Below are 16,056 nucleotides of genomic sequence, written 5' to 3'. Positions count from 1 at the left end.
ATCTGCTTGGGCAACACTGGATGGCTGAGCCTCTATCATTACTATCAGGCCTTTTTAATTCTTAAAACATATTCAAATGTCCTCATCACATTCATACATTTCCTCCTATGTTTTGCTATCTTATGTTTTTTGCATCTGGAAAATGACATTATTATGTCATAATATGAAGGTATCACTGGTATAATGGTTCTTTATTACTGTTAATTTTTTTACATTTACATCTGTTTTTATATAATCTATTTGAATTTTGAAGCATGTTTATTTGTTCTGAAAAGTATTTCACAAACATTTTACAAAGATCACAAGCTATATATAAGATGAAGATAGTATATGTGATAAGAACGATTAACAGAAGATTTGGTTAACATGAATAATAAATAGAATCTAATGCAACTGTCCTGCAAAAAAACTTACTATATAACATAATGAAATTGTGTTTTCTGTTGAATAAAGACGCACTGTGTTCATTAAAAGTTTAAATGCATTGACTGTACAAGTTCAACAATGTGTAACAGTGTTTGCTGACTTCTTCCGCTTTTATTAATTCTCTAGATTCAAGAATAAGCCCAATCAATAATGTCTGTCAAGTTCATAGTAACTTAAAAAGTGACATGTTTGCTAAAATAGTACATAAACAGCAGAAGAGCACAAAATCAAAATAAAAAGAGAGAGAGAGAGAGAGAGAGAGAGAGAGAGAGAGAGAGAGAGAGAGAGAGAGAGAGAGAGAGAATATAATCAAGTCAAGCACGAGCATCTATGAAAAAATATCCATTTTAGAAATTAAAAAAAATAAATTTGTGTTGTAACAAGCCTACATATTTTACAGATGTTTATTTACTTACTTATTCACTTGTGTATGTTTTTTTTATTATTATTTTTTGGAGTTGCCTTTGGCTCATTTCCATGTGAATTAAAGCCCATATACTCAAAGTAATTTGTTTCATATATTCAATACTGATTCTGATTTTGTAGCCATATATAAGTATTTATGTGATGCATATATTATTGTTATTATTATTATTAATGGACTCTTTTTTGTCAACAAACTGATGACGGATATCATCGGGCTTTTTATTGGCTGAACGAATAAAAGCTTTAAAAGCATGAGCACGAGACACAGGCGAATGGTTTGATCAATAAGATCTGATTGGGCCCATATATAATACTGAGGACTTAACATATTGAAGCCACGCAGGTATTCTCTTTGTCCACAGTGTATTGATAACACGTCTGAGACTAATTTACCAGCAGCATCGAATTTCACGAAGACTTTGAGATGCTCAGAAATAAATCCTGCTGTAATTATCTCACACTGACGCGGATACTCATGTTAAGTTTTTGTTTCTGACAGAAGAAAAATGCAGCTCAATGAATCTGCCGCTGAAAACTCAGGCAGAAAAAAAAAATGATTATGAGCCGCAAACGTTTCTAAAAGCAGTTTCACGCATTTCATTTGTGCCAGTTAAACCGAACGTATTTATTGCATTAAAAGAGACAGTGCAGGTCCCTTTAAATTGCCTTTTCATGCTCAATACATTTACCAAAGGTAATTAATATATAAACTATCCCGATTTGTCACTTTGATTTGTATTTTAGTTAATTGTGAAAGTAATTACAGAGCAAATTAACAGCTTTCGGGAAAGACCAAGGTTTTAGGCTTCGGTTCCATCTTAAGGCGCCTTATTAATTTTCTCTCCCCTAGATGTGATGAAAAGGAGCGATAAATCTGGGTGATCGGTGAAGGCCAATACTAAATGGCTCCATATTTCACCGCTGCTTTAATAGAAATATTCATGCGGGGCCCTTAATGAAATTAAACCCGCGGTGGGGACGAGGCGCAGCTCGGCCGTGAGGCGACCGAGAGTCCGGCTGTTAGAATAATCACACAGACGGAGGATAAAATGTTTAATTGATGAGAGACCTGCGAAACAAGACTTCCGGTCCGCAGACTCGTTTCTGCTTAACGTCCAGAGGTTAAGATGTTTATCCTGCCCTCCACAATAAGATAATAATTTTTAGAGAGATGCCTCTTTCCTCTTGCATGGCTTTCGGTGAGTCTAAATTTGATATTATAATGTTTTATCATTAGATTTGAGAGTATGGGTCAACCAAGAAAAGAAAAGAAATGGATTTATGTAGAAAGAAAGCTAATTTCAGGAACATTTAGGACAATTTATCAAAGCAAAAGAACTAGAGACCTCTGTAATAGTCAGTTTACGGACTATATATGCTATCATCCGCATTTTCTCACAAAAATAAGCTGCCAAAAGCGTAATCGTGATTTGACTCTCTCCTCTGTCTTCTGTCTTTTTTTTTTTTCTGTCCACGTTTCCATGCAGGCCCGCAGCCCACCCACATCAATCTCCCAGTTATCATTCTGTAATTGGTCATGATCATCAAGGTCCACAATTAAATGGCGATCCTTTACTTGGAAACTACCCGGTGACTTGTTGATTTCCCCCGAGCAAATAAACGTCCCCGGAGCGCGGTTAGCTGATGAATCGACAAAAACTAATCAGCTTTATTGGTAGACAGGTTAAGGGCAACTGGGTGTCAATAATTCTCATTCTGACCTCCTCTTCCATTAACTTTAAGTGGCTTATTAGACCCAAGTCACCCGGAGCCACGGGCCTATTAGCCACATCTCTGTGCCCATCACACTTTCGGGCTTTCAATTACAAAATTCTTTTGCGGCTCCTTTGCGCGCAGCTTGGCCCTGGATTGGACTCATTTTGAAGCCACTTATCTTCTCTGGGAAGTACAAAAAAATCCAGTTGATTGCCCTTTGTGATGTTTCTGATTGGATAAGAAAAACATCGCAATATTTTCAGTATTAGAGAGGCAGAAAATGTAGGATTTTTAGAGATAAATCAGTTTTTAATGTGCGAACCTCCATGAGCAAAAGTCTCCAGACAGAACTCGGTTTGCTGATAACACCATGTAAGCAGCAGTGAGCTTCTAACCTAATCAATTTGGTCGTACAGCTCCATTATAGGAGGCCAGTGCGCGTCTGTCACCTTCAGGTTTGGAGAGCGACAGAAGGAGGGCTTTTACGTGAATTACCCAGTTGGCCTCACAGGGTGATTCAGCTCAAGATGTTGACTTTTGCGCATGATTTCTTCTTCTTTTTCTAAAAAACGGAATGTATATTTATTTACTCTCAAAATTCAGTAAAATAAGCAGAACAGCCTTTCACATCGCCTTACATGTTAGGAGTTTACATCGATGGATAAACACTCATCCAACACGGTTTGGTCTGTGCTGTCATTTAATATTTCCTATATTTCCTCTTTGTCATTAACACCATGTTTTGTTTTTTTAATCATCTCCTTTGAGGCATGCAATTCTAAGATAGATCATCCCTGTTGTTTTAATTTAAGGAAATTCCGGAAGGAAAGAATGAATAATGAAGGGAAATTATCTCAAGACAATGATTTTTTTTCCATGTCAAGAAAAATGAAGATTGTAAAATTGAATTTATTCATTAAATGTGCCTATGAGAGCTGGTGGCTGCAGACGCTTAATAAAACGTTACTACACGTGCTCCTGTGACCTTGGTCAAACTGCTGATGTATACAGAAAGCCAGTTCCCAAAATATACAGCAGGAGCAGCACATTTACTCTACTATAATCATAAAACGAATAAATCCGTCCTTTAGTCAAACGTTTGCTCCATAAACCCGCTCTTAATGAATTATGCAAGCACAAAAATAACATCCAGTTAGAACTGGTCCAAAAACTTCAGTTTTATTTCAAACGTGTGCGTCATTTACTTATAATAGCAATATTTTATGAAAGCAATAACGCAGCCAACATCGTGCTTCGCAGTGATTAGAGCAGAGAGGCGTTGTTGGGTCTGTGGCGCTGGGACAGCCCCCTGCTCGACGGCTGCACCAATCGCCTCCATCTGACGGGGATTAAGTGTGACACGGAGCTCCTCTCTCACACTCCGGACCACATCATAACTTTTGAGAGGTGGGAAAACAGCACCGACTTCTCCTTCGTTTGCAGCAGCACAGGCGACAAGGACGCGCACCGGGGGCCCGATGGAGAAATCCAAAAACTTTCGCATTGACGCGCTTTTAGCAGTCGATACACCCAAGGTGCAGACCTCTCCGCTGGCGCTTGTGACTTCCCTGTCCTCCTCCTCCTCCTCCTCCATCCCGTCGTCTGGAAGCGTTGCAGCCCCGGAGCTGACCACTAGCGCCGACTCGTTACGCACCGAGACGCCGTCTCCGCCGAGGATTTCCACCTGCGGGTTGATTCCTAAACCGGGTTTCCTCAACAGTCCGCACAGCATGGTTGGATTACATCCGCAGAGCACCGCAGGGATCCCCGCACAGGCTCTGTACGGCCATCCCATGTACACCTACTCGGCAGCCGCCCTCACAGGCCAACACCCTGCCCTGTCCTACTCATACCCACACGGCTCCCATCACCACCACACCAGTGATCCCATCAAACTGTCAGCCAGCACCTTCCAGCTGGACCACTGGCTCCGGGTCTCCACAGCCGGGATGATGCTGCCCAAAATGTCTGACTTTAACTGTAAGTAGGTGTTTCATTAAAGAACGCGCTGGCATTTTGTTCTACCATTTAAAATAAACATATGGAATATATATATATTGTGTAGCCGTTTGCTTATGAACGGCGACCCGGACTGATTTAAAAATGTTTGATGGTGCCTAAGAGGTCATAAGCTTTACGCCTGCCAGTTCTGCTACTAAATATTGATAAATATCTCTAAAAATAATTAAGTCTGCGTGGTGCTGCTTCAAGACAGCTCGTGTTACCGTAGAAAAGGCATTAAATTCATATTTTACTCAATAAAGTCAGCGTCCCTCAGACATCACGATGGTCTGAATAAAGGGGCTGTCACAGACTGATGGTTTTTCTGAGAGGAACTAAAATGGACAGATAATGGACAGTGGGAAAGTCGCAGAGGAGTGTGAAACCCACAGTCGACATGCTATTTGCTCACCAGATACTGCCTTTTTGTTTCTGCTCGTTTTAACAGATTTGTTCAAAACGGAGTGGCGAAATAGCTTCTCTATGGAAATATTCATATGTGGACGACCTTGAGCAAGGCAGCACCGAGATGTTGAAAATTCTAGTTTATCGCACAATAACAACAGAGGGATGACAAATGTGGACTGATTTTGAGGCTGGATTCTTAAGTTTCCCTCATATTGAAGGTTTTGGTTATTTATTGTCAGTCACAGGATGTCGGTTCTGGACACTAATCTCTTAATTTAGATGTAATTAATGTCTGCATGAATGAAAAACAACAACTGCTATTAAATCACTGTTTTAAAGATTGCATTTTTAACGTGCAAGGAATTTATGTGTTTTCATTCTTGCAGCTCAGGCGCAGTCCAACTTGCTTGGCAAGTGCAGAAGACCCAGAACTGCATTCACAAGTCAGCAGCTGCTGGAGCTGGAGCATCAGTTCAAACTGAATAAGTACCTGTCACGACCGAAGCGCTTTGAAGTGGCTACGTCCCTCATGCTGACAGAAACTCAGGTAATTTGCCTCAAAGCATTTAGGTCCATTTTTTAAAGGCTTCAAATGCGTTTTTAGAAAATCCACAGAAACTGATGAGCAAGTTATATATATACATTTTTTAGCTTGGTTTCATTTTCTGAAAATGGTCCCGATGCATCCTGACTGGTTTAGATGTTGTCCAGCAATAGCTTTCCTTTAACTCAAATAAAATCCCATCCATCCATCCCGCCGGTATTCTGTTTAAAGAAATATACAGTAGATTAAATCACTTTTTAGACATGTTTTCAGTGTGGGATAATTGGAACGTCGCAGAGGTCAATGTCAGATGAAGTGGTAACCTTTACGCAATCTTTACGCATAGTTACGCACAGGTAGTCTCATAATTGACATGTTTAAAACAATGAAACTAACAATTTTCCCTTCCTGCAGGTTAAAATCTGGTTCCAGAACAGACGCATGAAGTGGAAGAGAAGTAAGAAGGCCAAAGAGCAGGCCGCCCAGGAGGCCGAGAAGCAGAAAGGCAGCAAGAGCGGCCAGGAGAAATCTGACGGACTCGAACAGACGGACTATAACAGCAAGACAGACTCAAAAAACGGCAGAATAAGAGACTTCAGGGACAGTGACGACGACGAGGGCGATAATTTCCTGTACAACTCGTCGGACTGCTCCTCGGACGACGAGAGGAATCACACCAGTGACACAAGTCCGCAGCCTTGAAGCTGAAGAGGGCTGTGACTGTGGGGGGGATTTTCGCTATAAAAATGCAGTTGCATGTAATCCAACCTCTAAATCACCTCCATGGAATTAATGAGCATCATTTTTTTTTGTCATGAAAAGAATTAAAATTGGGTCAAGAATAGATGATCTCGGTGTCACGATCGGGCAATAAAGCAGGGGATTTATGTTTTCTAATACAGATACAATAGGAGCATCATTCAGCGCTCAGCTAAAGGTACACTGTGACATATTGCATGGTTTCTATGCAAACGCTGAAAACTGGCTCAGGTCTTTGCGATCTCTCCCTGCTGTGATGATTAGTTTGTCAGCAATAATCAACATCCCAAAGCTCACAGTACAGTAACTAGTCCGCTGTCATTTCTCTCATGTTGGCCTCGTTTTGTTCTTTGTCATGTTATACTTCCGCAGTGGCTCATATCACGCTGGAAAAAAATGTTATGTTTATTTTTCTATACTGTATTTATAAAATGGTCATACCAGTGCATGCTAAATTATTGTTTAGCGTCCCTCTTGGTGCAAACAATGTGAAATAAAATGTTTTTATATAAAACTCAGTTGGCATTTTTGGGCGCAAGTCTTGTGGTCTTTTTTTTTTTTAAAAAGTAGTCCCTTGATTTACACAGTGTCTGAGCTCAGATGTGGACGGAGGCTTGTGTTTTTCCCCTTGCTCTGACAGGTCGGGTCATGGGAATTACTGTTAATAGCGCTGTCGGATCTGTGCAAACGTGCAGTGAGAGCAAACAGCGAGTAGGCAGTCAGACGGAGGAAACATTTCACACCACACTAGCAATGGGCTCGCATTAATAAACCCTTTAAACGGCTTGTTGAGCGACAACTTGGGCTGCTCCGGCACAGAAATCATTTTAAACGCATTTAGCCGACAGAAAATCTCATTAAATACCTTTTTAAAAATTAATTTAAGCAATATTCTTAAAAAAATTACTAGCTACACCTTTTTGAACAGATACAGGCATAGACTCTATGTAAACTCTTATTTTGACAAGTTATTGATGTGAGGATTGAAAGACAAAATGTCACGAGCCATCTAGCAGATTTAAACCAAAAAATAATCTAATAAAGTGAAATTACAAACATTAAACGTGTTTAAATAGTGAAAAATAAGAGTGGACTTCCTGTGCAAAGCATGCATTTAGGGAGTGTCATGATGGTGACATCCAGCATGATCTCCTTTCAGCCTAATCTTTTATTTTATCATTTTTTCATTAAAATCTACCAGTGTGACTGAGCTGTAAGGCCAGTTTAATAACTCCTCTGTAAATGGCTTTCCACTCTTCAGCTACTTTACAGAAAACACACTCCACACTTGCTTGTCATTGTTCCCGCAGCCATCAGCGTTAAACTATAGCAGGGGTTGACTGATAATGTGCCATTTGTAACAGGATTACTGAGGGATCTGGTGGTTATCTTCAGCTGTTTGCTTTAGTTTTAGCAGACCAAATCAAAGTTCAGCCGAGGGTCAAGCCCAACCAGAGTACACCAGGTAAAGCCGATGGCAACTCTCCGGCTCACGGCTTCAGACAATGGCCAGTGTATGGACTTCACAGTGAGCCTATTGATTCCACTATCTCCACCTTTTTAACTGACAAATTCTGCAGCTTTTCTCCCGCTTGCCTCCATCATTTCCCCATAAAAACGCAGCTGCTCGAGCCCGAAGTGTATTCATCCATGTGGCGATGGAGGGATGCTCTCCTTGCCATCAAAAAAAAAAAAAAAAAAAGCATCTTAAATGTTAAATGCAATCAAAACAACCCTGCAGTCCCCTCAGCATGAGGTGCTTTGTGGACTCATGATGGATGCTTCCTCTGGTTGACCTTGGTGGCCCATTCCTGACCTCGGGCCACGCTCCACTCAGATTGATACAGGCCGCGCCGATGGAGCTAATTAATAAGAGCAAGTATCAAATGTAACAGAACAACTCTGCTATGCTAACCATGCGGGCAGATACTGGTGTCAGCGAGCAAACAGAACTGGCTAGACCAGAGGCCGCGGGGTCACTTCATCAGGGCGTGTAAACACCAGATGAACGACACCAGCGTCCCACTCTGCTCTTGTTTGGTGGAAATATCAACAGAAAAGGAACAACATACAAATATTCACCAATCAGCTGCGTTTAAGGCCAGGACAGACTTTATTATAATGTGCTTTATTTCGTGTGAGAGTGTAAATAGACTCAGTAAAGCCCAGAAGAATGGCTCCAGGTGTCTGAACTCAACAATATTAACTCTTGCTGTGGACTGCCGCCATGAGGGCGATATCAGAAAAAAAACATGATGGCGAAGGAAGAAGAAATGAGAGCAGCAGGAGGAAAACGTTTTGTCCAGTAACAACGCAGTGCCTACATATTCTGATTTGGGAAGTGAAATATAGAAAATATCCAACTATTAAATTGTCCTCTGCAAAACCTGTAGTTATTTATTGCAGAAAAATAAAGCTGAACCAAAACACACTGCATTAAAATAACATACAGAGCACTAAGACTGGTGTGTTTCTACAGGATTCAGTATCATTTTAAAAATCTTCATTGTAAAAAATATGTACAATAACTCCCCAAAGCAAAATCATTCATTTACAATCAAAAACCTATTTATTCTTCTTTGCAGAGAGCTGCAGGTTTGAGTATTAAGAGACAATTCCCACGAACAAGCCGTCTTCTGTCCCACACTTTTCTTACATGCGTCTGTCGGGTTTCTGGTGTGTGAGGTTGTGTGTGTTTTACAGTTTGAGCTTGGCCTCTTTGGCCTCCATGGCTTTGGTGGCGACCTGGGCGCGCTCTGACAGCAGCGCTGCTTGCTCAGCTGGTCCCTGTGACTGGGCATTCTTCAGCAGGAAGTGGCTGATGAAAAGCTTCAAGCCCTCCCGCAGCATTCCTAGCTTGGGAATGCCTGAAATCCTGGCAGGTGGGAAACAATGAGGGACATTGATTTCAGACGTTCACACCGTGCGGAGCAGTAAAGACGAGCGGTTTTGAAGGATGTTGGCTAGTAGAAGCTAACATTGATGTTACAATAGGCTTTTTTAGCCATGCTAGCAGCGTGGCTCCATGGATGGCAATTTTGGTCTCCCCTCCATTTTGGTCCAAACTGCAATATCTCACCAATCTTTTGATGGATTGAAAATAAATTTTGTACAGACATTCATGGTCCCCAGAGGATGAATCCCACTGATTCTGATTATCCTGTTACTTTTCATCTAGCACTATCATTGGGTCAAAATGTTCATTTTTGCAAGACTATATAAATATAGACAGATCTAATGACTCAGCTATACTTGATTACTAGTGTTTGTCCCTAATGAGCAAATGTTGGCATGCTAACATTCTAAGCTAAGACGCCAAACACAGTAAACATCTTGTTAGAATAATCTTGGCGAGCCTGTTGGCATGCTGGCGTTAGCATTGAGCTCAAATCACTGCTGTGCCTGTACAGCCTCACAAAGCTGCTAGGATGACTGCAGACCTGTACTTTAATTTTTCAGTGTGTCTTATGTTTACATTTACGTGCTTGAATCTCCAAACCTCTAAGAACAAAGTGCTCACCTTCCAAATATGCTGGCGAGATCCTCAGGCTCGGTTTCTTGTAGCAGTTTGATCAGCACCTGACGCAAGAAGCGCACTGTGGGCTTATCTAGCTCCCCAAACTCTATGACCTTCACAGAATAACACACAGGAGACCGTCAAGAATATGTTTTAAGATGACATTTAAATTCTAACATCAGATACATAAATGTTACATAGTGAAGGTTTCAACCTGCACATGACTTGTCACTTACTTTGAGTATGGAGAGCGAGAGGCACTTCCTCTGAAGGAGGTGAGTAACCAGCTGGACCAGGTTGTTAAAGGTGCTGCTGGGAAGGTTGGACAGCTCCTTGAACTTGTCCCATAGGCTGAACTGGAAAGTCATCTTGGAGAACACAGGACAGCAAATTGAAAGATGGTACAGGTGCACTGGTCACACTACAAACCAGCTTCTCTGCACAGGTAATCCCCTCATCCAGATCCAGTTTACATGTGAAAAGCAAACATTCCCAGCAGCTCTGGCTGGAGCTCTTTGATGAGGACAATGGTTCATCAGTTTCTGATGTGGACCTGTGGCCTACATGGCAGCGGAGTAGGAAGTGTGTTCTCACCCCCATTGTTTGGAGTCACAGTTTGAGTCAGATCATTTCAGAGGTGAGAGGTGTGAGTGGCTCCCACACTGCAGAGGTGAACCACAGGCCAGGTCACACGCAGTTTAAGAGACTGGGTGGTCACACACATGCAGCAGGACACTCCTCTGATTTTCTCGTGATGAAATGTACAGTAAACTGGCCTCTTTCAATCCTTCACTGGCATGAAGAATAATTTCCTCTCAACCTTCAGAGTCCATTTTCAATTAAGGACCATGAGCAGCATGTTCCGTGTCTTTAATGGAACCAGATCATTTACTGAACGTGCAACAGTCATTTAAAACAGCAGGTTTATAGTGACAATCTTTGAATATTCTGTGCTTTTTCAGCCTCACTTCTTTACTCTTTACTGCTCTCAAGAAAACAATTTTACGTGTTTATGCATCAAACAACTGTCTGGGAAAAAGACACATACTGCACATACTAATCGGATTGTACTAGCGTCTCAGTCATCAACTGATGGGTTTTACCTGGAAGCGGCGATCTTGGCTGCAGAATTTCTCTCCCAGCACGGCGTAATAGGCGTTGAAGGTTTTCTCCTGCAGGCAGCAGTCCATCAGAACATGAACAATCTCTCTCTCCTGCTTGTCCTTCAGGCCCATCCTTCACACGGAGAAAATAAAAGGCTTGAAAATATCAACCTCGTAGCAAAACTAGCTAACCCTTCGGTCAACCGAGACACACTGCAGACGTGCGCAAGGACAAACCTGAGCAGTTTCTCAAATGCATCCAGGTAATCCTCGCTGGTCATAATCACACAGAAGATGTTTCTTCTGACCTCAGTGTTCATCCTCTGTTTCTTGGCCAGCTCCAGGACTTTGGCACTAAACTGAAACAAATAAAACAATGACAACAGGTCAGTGAGAAATGCTGCTGAGGCTGAGGACACTCGTAAAAGTGCTAACATTAGTGACTCATAATGAAACAATAAAACAACACGTTGTCAATACCGTACTTTGACAAATATGAAAAGGTTTTTCTGTAAACCTTTTTTCCATTTAACAAAAGACAAGATGAACTTCTCGGATGTTAAACACGAGAAACAGCACAAGAACTTAATGAAGGTGTAAATAAAATAGATTGAATTTGGCAAAATCTGGGTGAGAACTATCTTAATGAGGAATAGATTACAGATCTAGACTGTGTTACATACAGGACACACTTCAGTTGGTGCTTGATACCCAGAAGAAAATCTGACTAATTTGTATTGACCAATAATGGTGGTCTCCCTCTAAAGCATTAAAATATAATATATATAATATAAAATATAATGTAGCCTGCTGATACTGTACAAACAAATGTAAGTCAGATTAGGGATGACTGATACCAAGTGGCAAAATAATTACTATCAAATTGTTTTTTAATGCAATTAAAAGATTAGAAATGACTCAATTCAAAAGTCAAATCAACACAATCCTGCAAATACTATAAATACTACAACAGCTACACAGCGGGGCATGATGCACACGTGCACTACCTGTCCTTCAGCAGTGCTTGGCTTGGACGTCGTGATCCCTTGTTCGCGGATCATGGGCGCCCCACGCCACGAGGAGCCGACGATCCACCAGCGGCCCACTTGCTCTGCTGCCAGGAGGTTGTCCAGAGAGACCCTCAGTTTCATGTCGCTGCCTGCAGCGCTCCGGTGGACCTGAGTGCCACATTGACCCGGAATTAGACACGAGCGCACGTAGGAGGCAAACACCAGGTGCAAGATATTAAAGTACGACTCCAAATTAGCAATCCTGAAGTGGACAACTGTTAAAACAGTCACAGTGATGATCCTGAAAGCATCCAGCTCTAAAGGTGGTACTCTGGCACCACCTGGTGGTACATGTGGGAGCTACAATAAAAATAACATCCTGAAAGAAAACAATGTTCATACTCAGGATGATGAATAGTACGCTAGATGTTAAAGATTTGCTTTCACTAATGTAGGGAAATGATATTTCAAACAAAGTAGGGTCATGTTGCGAAAATCACCCACCAGAGTCCTCTGCAGCTTCCTCAGTCTCTCCACAGGCTCCGGATCGTAGCCTGGGATCTTCCGCATGTCATTGTTCTTCAAAGCCAGCATGGTTTCCAACATGAAACGCACCTGAGAACAACACATACACTGATGCTCGTGTCCAAACGGATACATAACTGAAAATTCAATGTGGAGTAAATGAGTGATTCTGTTTACCCTGGTCTGATCCTTGAACTTTGACCCCATGTCGCTGGCCTTGCGCTGGCCTTCAGAGATGAGCTCCTTCAGGGCCAGAGCGTCGTCCTTTCTCAGGCCAAAGCCGACATTCCTCAGCACAAACAAAACCAGCTCGACGTCCTTCTCTGTAAAGGCTCCAATGAAAAGCTGCAGGATGTCGAAGATGAGGGCAGAATGCACCACCTGGAAGTTGTAGAGGTGACCGACAATGGCGACCAGGTTGTCGCACTCCTTGCCTTCGGATGGGTTCTTGTACACCTCGTCGAACTTTCGCACGACCGTCTCCAGAAAGTGGGCCCCCACCTGGGAAATGATCAAAAGGGAATATTCCAGGCTTGTGACTGGTGTTACAATCAGATTGCCACACAGGCTGCCACACTGATAATGATCCCGTCTCAGGCCATTCACAGGCTGGAGAGTCAATACAACCCAGAGATAACAATCCTATTACACCTTAAGCAAAGGAAACCAAGGTGTTAGATATCACTTTCCAATTCATTAAAAGAGCATTAGCTTACAGTGGAGATGTGCTAACGCGGCTAATCCCTTTGATTTTTTTCAAAGCCTCCAATGAATAATCCAAGATCTGATGTCAGTTCTCGGGTGAGTGGGCGCTCTCACGCAGGCTGGGAAAACCTCACGCTTCTTATCAATGGAGGAGGCAGTGAACTGAAGGAAAATGAAAATGCCTCCAGAAGGTAAAAGCTGTTTAACTGAGATCCATTTTGCATCTATCACAGGTTTCTTGAGTCAAAAGCAGGGACAAAAGGGGGTGTGTTTACCTCTAACCCGACGGTGTGATGGAGGATGCTGACAAGCAGGACGTGCTCCATCAGCAGCCTGTCGGGCATCAGGGCCGGGGTGACGCAGGCTGCGAGCAGCACCTCCGTCAGGGTGTCGTTCATGTCCTTCCTGCTGCAGCTCATGTACAGCTCCTCCAGCTGACCACTGATGGACACCATGTTGGGCTCACTCAGCCTGAAGAAGAAAACGGATGAACGATCATTTTTCAACAAACACTGAAGAATATATAGAAAATCCTCACATCCTCAGTGTAAGAGGGGGAATGTGTTTTATTCTGTGAGCGTTACCTGTTCAGCAGGCCTTTCACGTTCCTCTTCAGCTTTTCGAGCTCCGCTTTCCGTTTATCGTCTCCAGCGCCACGCAAGTGAGGCGGCACATACTTACCCAACGCTGCAGAGCTGACCTGGACATCAGAAGATCACAATTAGATCCGTTACACAGCAAATAAGATGTCAACAATATGATAATAATAATAAGAAAGATGTGTGAACTCACACTTTCTGATGTGTTTGTGTCGAGAGTTTCTGCCTCTTCCTCTACTTCCTCTTCACTTTCATCATCTGAGCCAGCTGCATCACTCTCATCCTGCTCATCCTCCATTTCCTCCTCTGCTTCCTCCTCCTCATCAACCATATCATCATCATCATCATCATCATCATCATCGTCATCATCATCATCATCATCATCATCATCATCATCAAATGCACCAATGTCTCCATCACTGCCCTCACTCGCCATCTCATCTTCAGGTTCTTCGTCCTCATCTGACAGCTGAGAGTCGTCCTCATCGAGCTTTTCAAAGTTCTCCTTGGCCACGTCCATGTCATCATCACCATCATCAAACATCCCCGCGGCTGACGAGCTGGAGTCAAGCACGCCGAGGACATAATCAAGTCCATCGGCCACGAAGGACTGAGGGAGACTTTTCTTGTTTTTTCTCTTGTTTAATCCCAGGCGCCGCTCTAATTTCTTTATCTCTCTGTCCTCGTCTTGGTTTGCCTCCAGAAGTGCCATTTTTCTGGATTCTTGAAGCTTACTGATTTTCTTGCCTTTCTTGGAAGATGAGGGTGTTTTGGGGTCGTCTGATTTCTCCGCAGGAGCACGACCAGACTCTCCTGAATGCGCTTTGGACTCTTCTTTCTTTGCCTTCTCCATTTTCTTCTTCTTCTTCTGCGGCTGCTGTTTATCAGCCGGTGTTTCACCGAGGGTCTTCTTTCCCTCATAATGACTTTTCATTCTGGCTTTTTTCATTTTTCGCTTCTCTTTGCGCAGCTCCTTTCTGCTTTTCTTTTTTACAAATCTCAAGCCATGGTCGTCCTCCACTTCTTCAGTGCCACTTTTGCTCTTAATAAACTCGTCCACTGCCACCATGTACTTCTGTAACACTGCATTTCCCTTCTTCTTTTTGCTCTTCTGCTTCCATTTCCCCTTCATCTCTACAAATTAAACTTCAGATATTTCCCTATGAGCTGGATAACGACAACTTCATCTAGCTACCCTTCTGTCAGAATCCTCAGCTTAGCTAACAAGCTAACGTGAACGTCATTTAAAAGAACCGTCAACCGTAAAGCACGGGATAAAAACTTTCGCCAATTTTAAACCCATAAATACCTTAAACTTGCACATGTTTCTCCATGAGGACAATATTGTTGCTACGACCCATAAGCAGCACGTGACCATTCCCTTCCGGGGCAGACCGAGGAGCTGTCGCGTAGTGATGACGTACTTTATTTTGGGGCGGCTTTCTTTTTTTTTTTTCCCCTTTTTTTTTTTTTTTTTTAATAGCACAGAGCGCTTTTCCTTCGATGTAAACTGTCTTTTAACCAGACTGGGCTGTATTTGCAGAGGAGGAAAGTCGCAAGAGTTGATCCTGTAGTTGCCAGTTGTACGAGCTAGCATGTAGTGAGTCTGTAGCTTTTTTTTGTATTTGCAATATGAAGAATGGAAGAAGACGATGTTACTATCAGAGAGCAGAATTTCCACAGCCAAGTTCGAGAGTACATCGTAAGTAACGTACGGAGCGGCTAGTCCAGGCTAGCAGGCTAACAACGTCCTCTACTGCACAGTGACGTTAACGGTAGCTAACGTTAGCTTCATCTGTCATTTTGACATGGCAGAATTTATTAAGATCCATAACAATAGTTCAGTTTAAGGAGCAGCCGAAAAATATCTTATTTCATGTCCTGTATAGTTATTGCTTATCCTTGTTTAATTTTAAAACAGTGAGTGAACGTGCTAATCAAAGTTAGCTTATGTTAACGTTAGCTAACGATAACTAACGGTTGTTGATAACAGTGGTATGACTTAGCCAGGACATTGATCGGTGATATTGGTACGGAACTGTGTTAAACATGACTGTGGTTCACGAGGAAGATCTTTAACTGGGCCATGGACAAAATGTCCCAGCCCTTACTAATTCAGTGTCCCTCTTAATTTAGGACTAGGACACATTACTAATTCAATATCTTTGAATTAGTGAGATGAAGTCTTTGTTTTTATGTTGTCTTATCTTATATCTTCCAAAACACGTTAAGGTGGTTTGTAATATTTGTGATGCTCAGCGGAAATAATTTCATTCGCGTAAGGAAGGATGGTATGTTTATGTTTGGTGCAGAACTA

The 16,056-nt window shown here is 42.2% G+C and overlaps 3 protein-coding genes across 3 annotated transcripts in view; 2 read left to right on the top strand and 1 right to left on the bottom strand.

Moving 5' to 3' along the window:
• Positions 1-4,046: 4,046 nt before the first annotated feature.
• Positions 4,047-6,223, top strand: mnx1 (motor neuron and pancreas homeobox 1). The gene is made up of 3 exons (XM_070985968.1): positions 4,047-4,548; positions 5,364-5,524; positions 5,936-6,223. Exons 1-3 carry the CDS (start codon positions 4,047-4,049, stop codon positions 6,221-6,223), a joined length of 951 nt encoding a protein of 316 aa, XP_070842069.1.
• A 2,148-nt stretch (positions 6,224-8,371) lies between these two features.
• On the bottom strand, positions 8,372-15,119 carry nom1 (nucleolar protein with MIF4G domain 1). The gene is made up of 11 exons (XM_070985999.1): positions 13,933-15,119; positions 13,725-13,840; positions 13,416-13,611; positions 12,613-12,936; positions 12,415-12,525; positions 11,908-12,078; positions 11,138-11,259; positions 10,901-11,033; positions 10,034-10,165; positions 9,801-9,910; positions 8,372-9,155 (listed from the first exon to the last, which is right to left on the bottom strand). The coding sequence occupies exons 1-11, from the start codon at positions 14,869-14,871 to the stop codon at positions 8,978-8,980; spliced, it is 2,532 nt and encodes an 843-aa protein (XP_070842100.1). The 5' UTR covers positions 14,872-15,119; the 3' UTR covers positions 8,372-8,977.
• An 85-nt stretch (positions 15,120-15,204) lies between these two features.
• lmbr1 (limb development membrane protein 1) overlaps positions 15,205-16,056 on the top strand; it is a 31,235-nt gene continuing 30,383 nt past the window's right edge. The window contains exon 1 of the mRNA XM_070985907.1: positions 15,205-15,441. Coding sequence (XP_070842008.1) covers positions 15,379-15,441 — 63 coding nt within the window. The 5' untranslated portion in view covers positions 15,205-15,378. The remainder of the gene's footprint in view (positions 15,442-16,056) is intronic.

Source organism: Chaetodon trifascialis, chromosome 18 (assembly GCF_039877785.1).
Source record: "Chaetodon trifascialis isolate fChaTrf1 chromosome 18, fChaTrf1.hap1, whole genome shotgun sequence".
Taxonomy (NCBI): Eukaryota; Metazoa; Chordata; class Actinopteri; order Chaetodontiformes; family Chaetodontidae; genus Chaetodon; species Chaetodon trifascialis.
The sequence above is the reverse complement of the archived record's forward strand: the minus strand, read 5'-3'. Positions and strand labels throughout refer to the sequence as shown.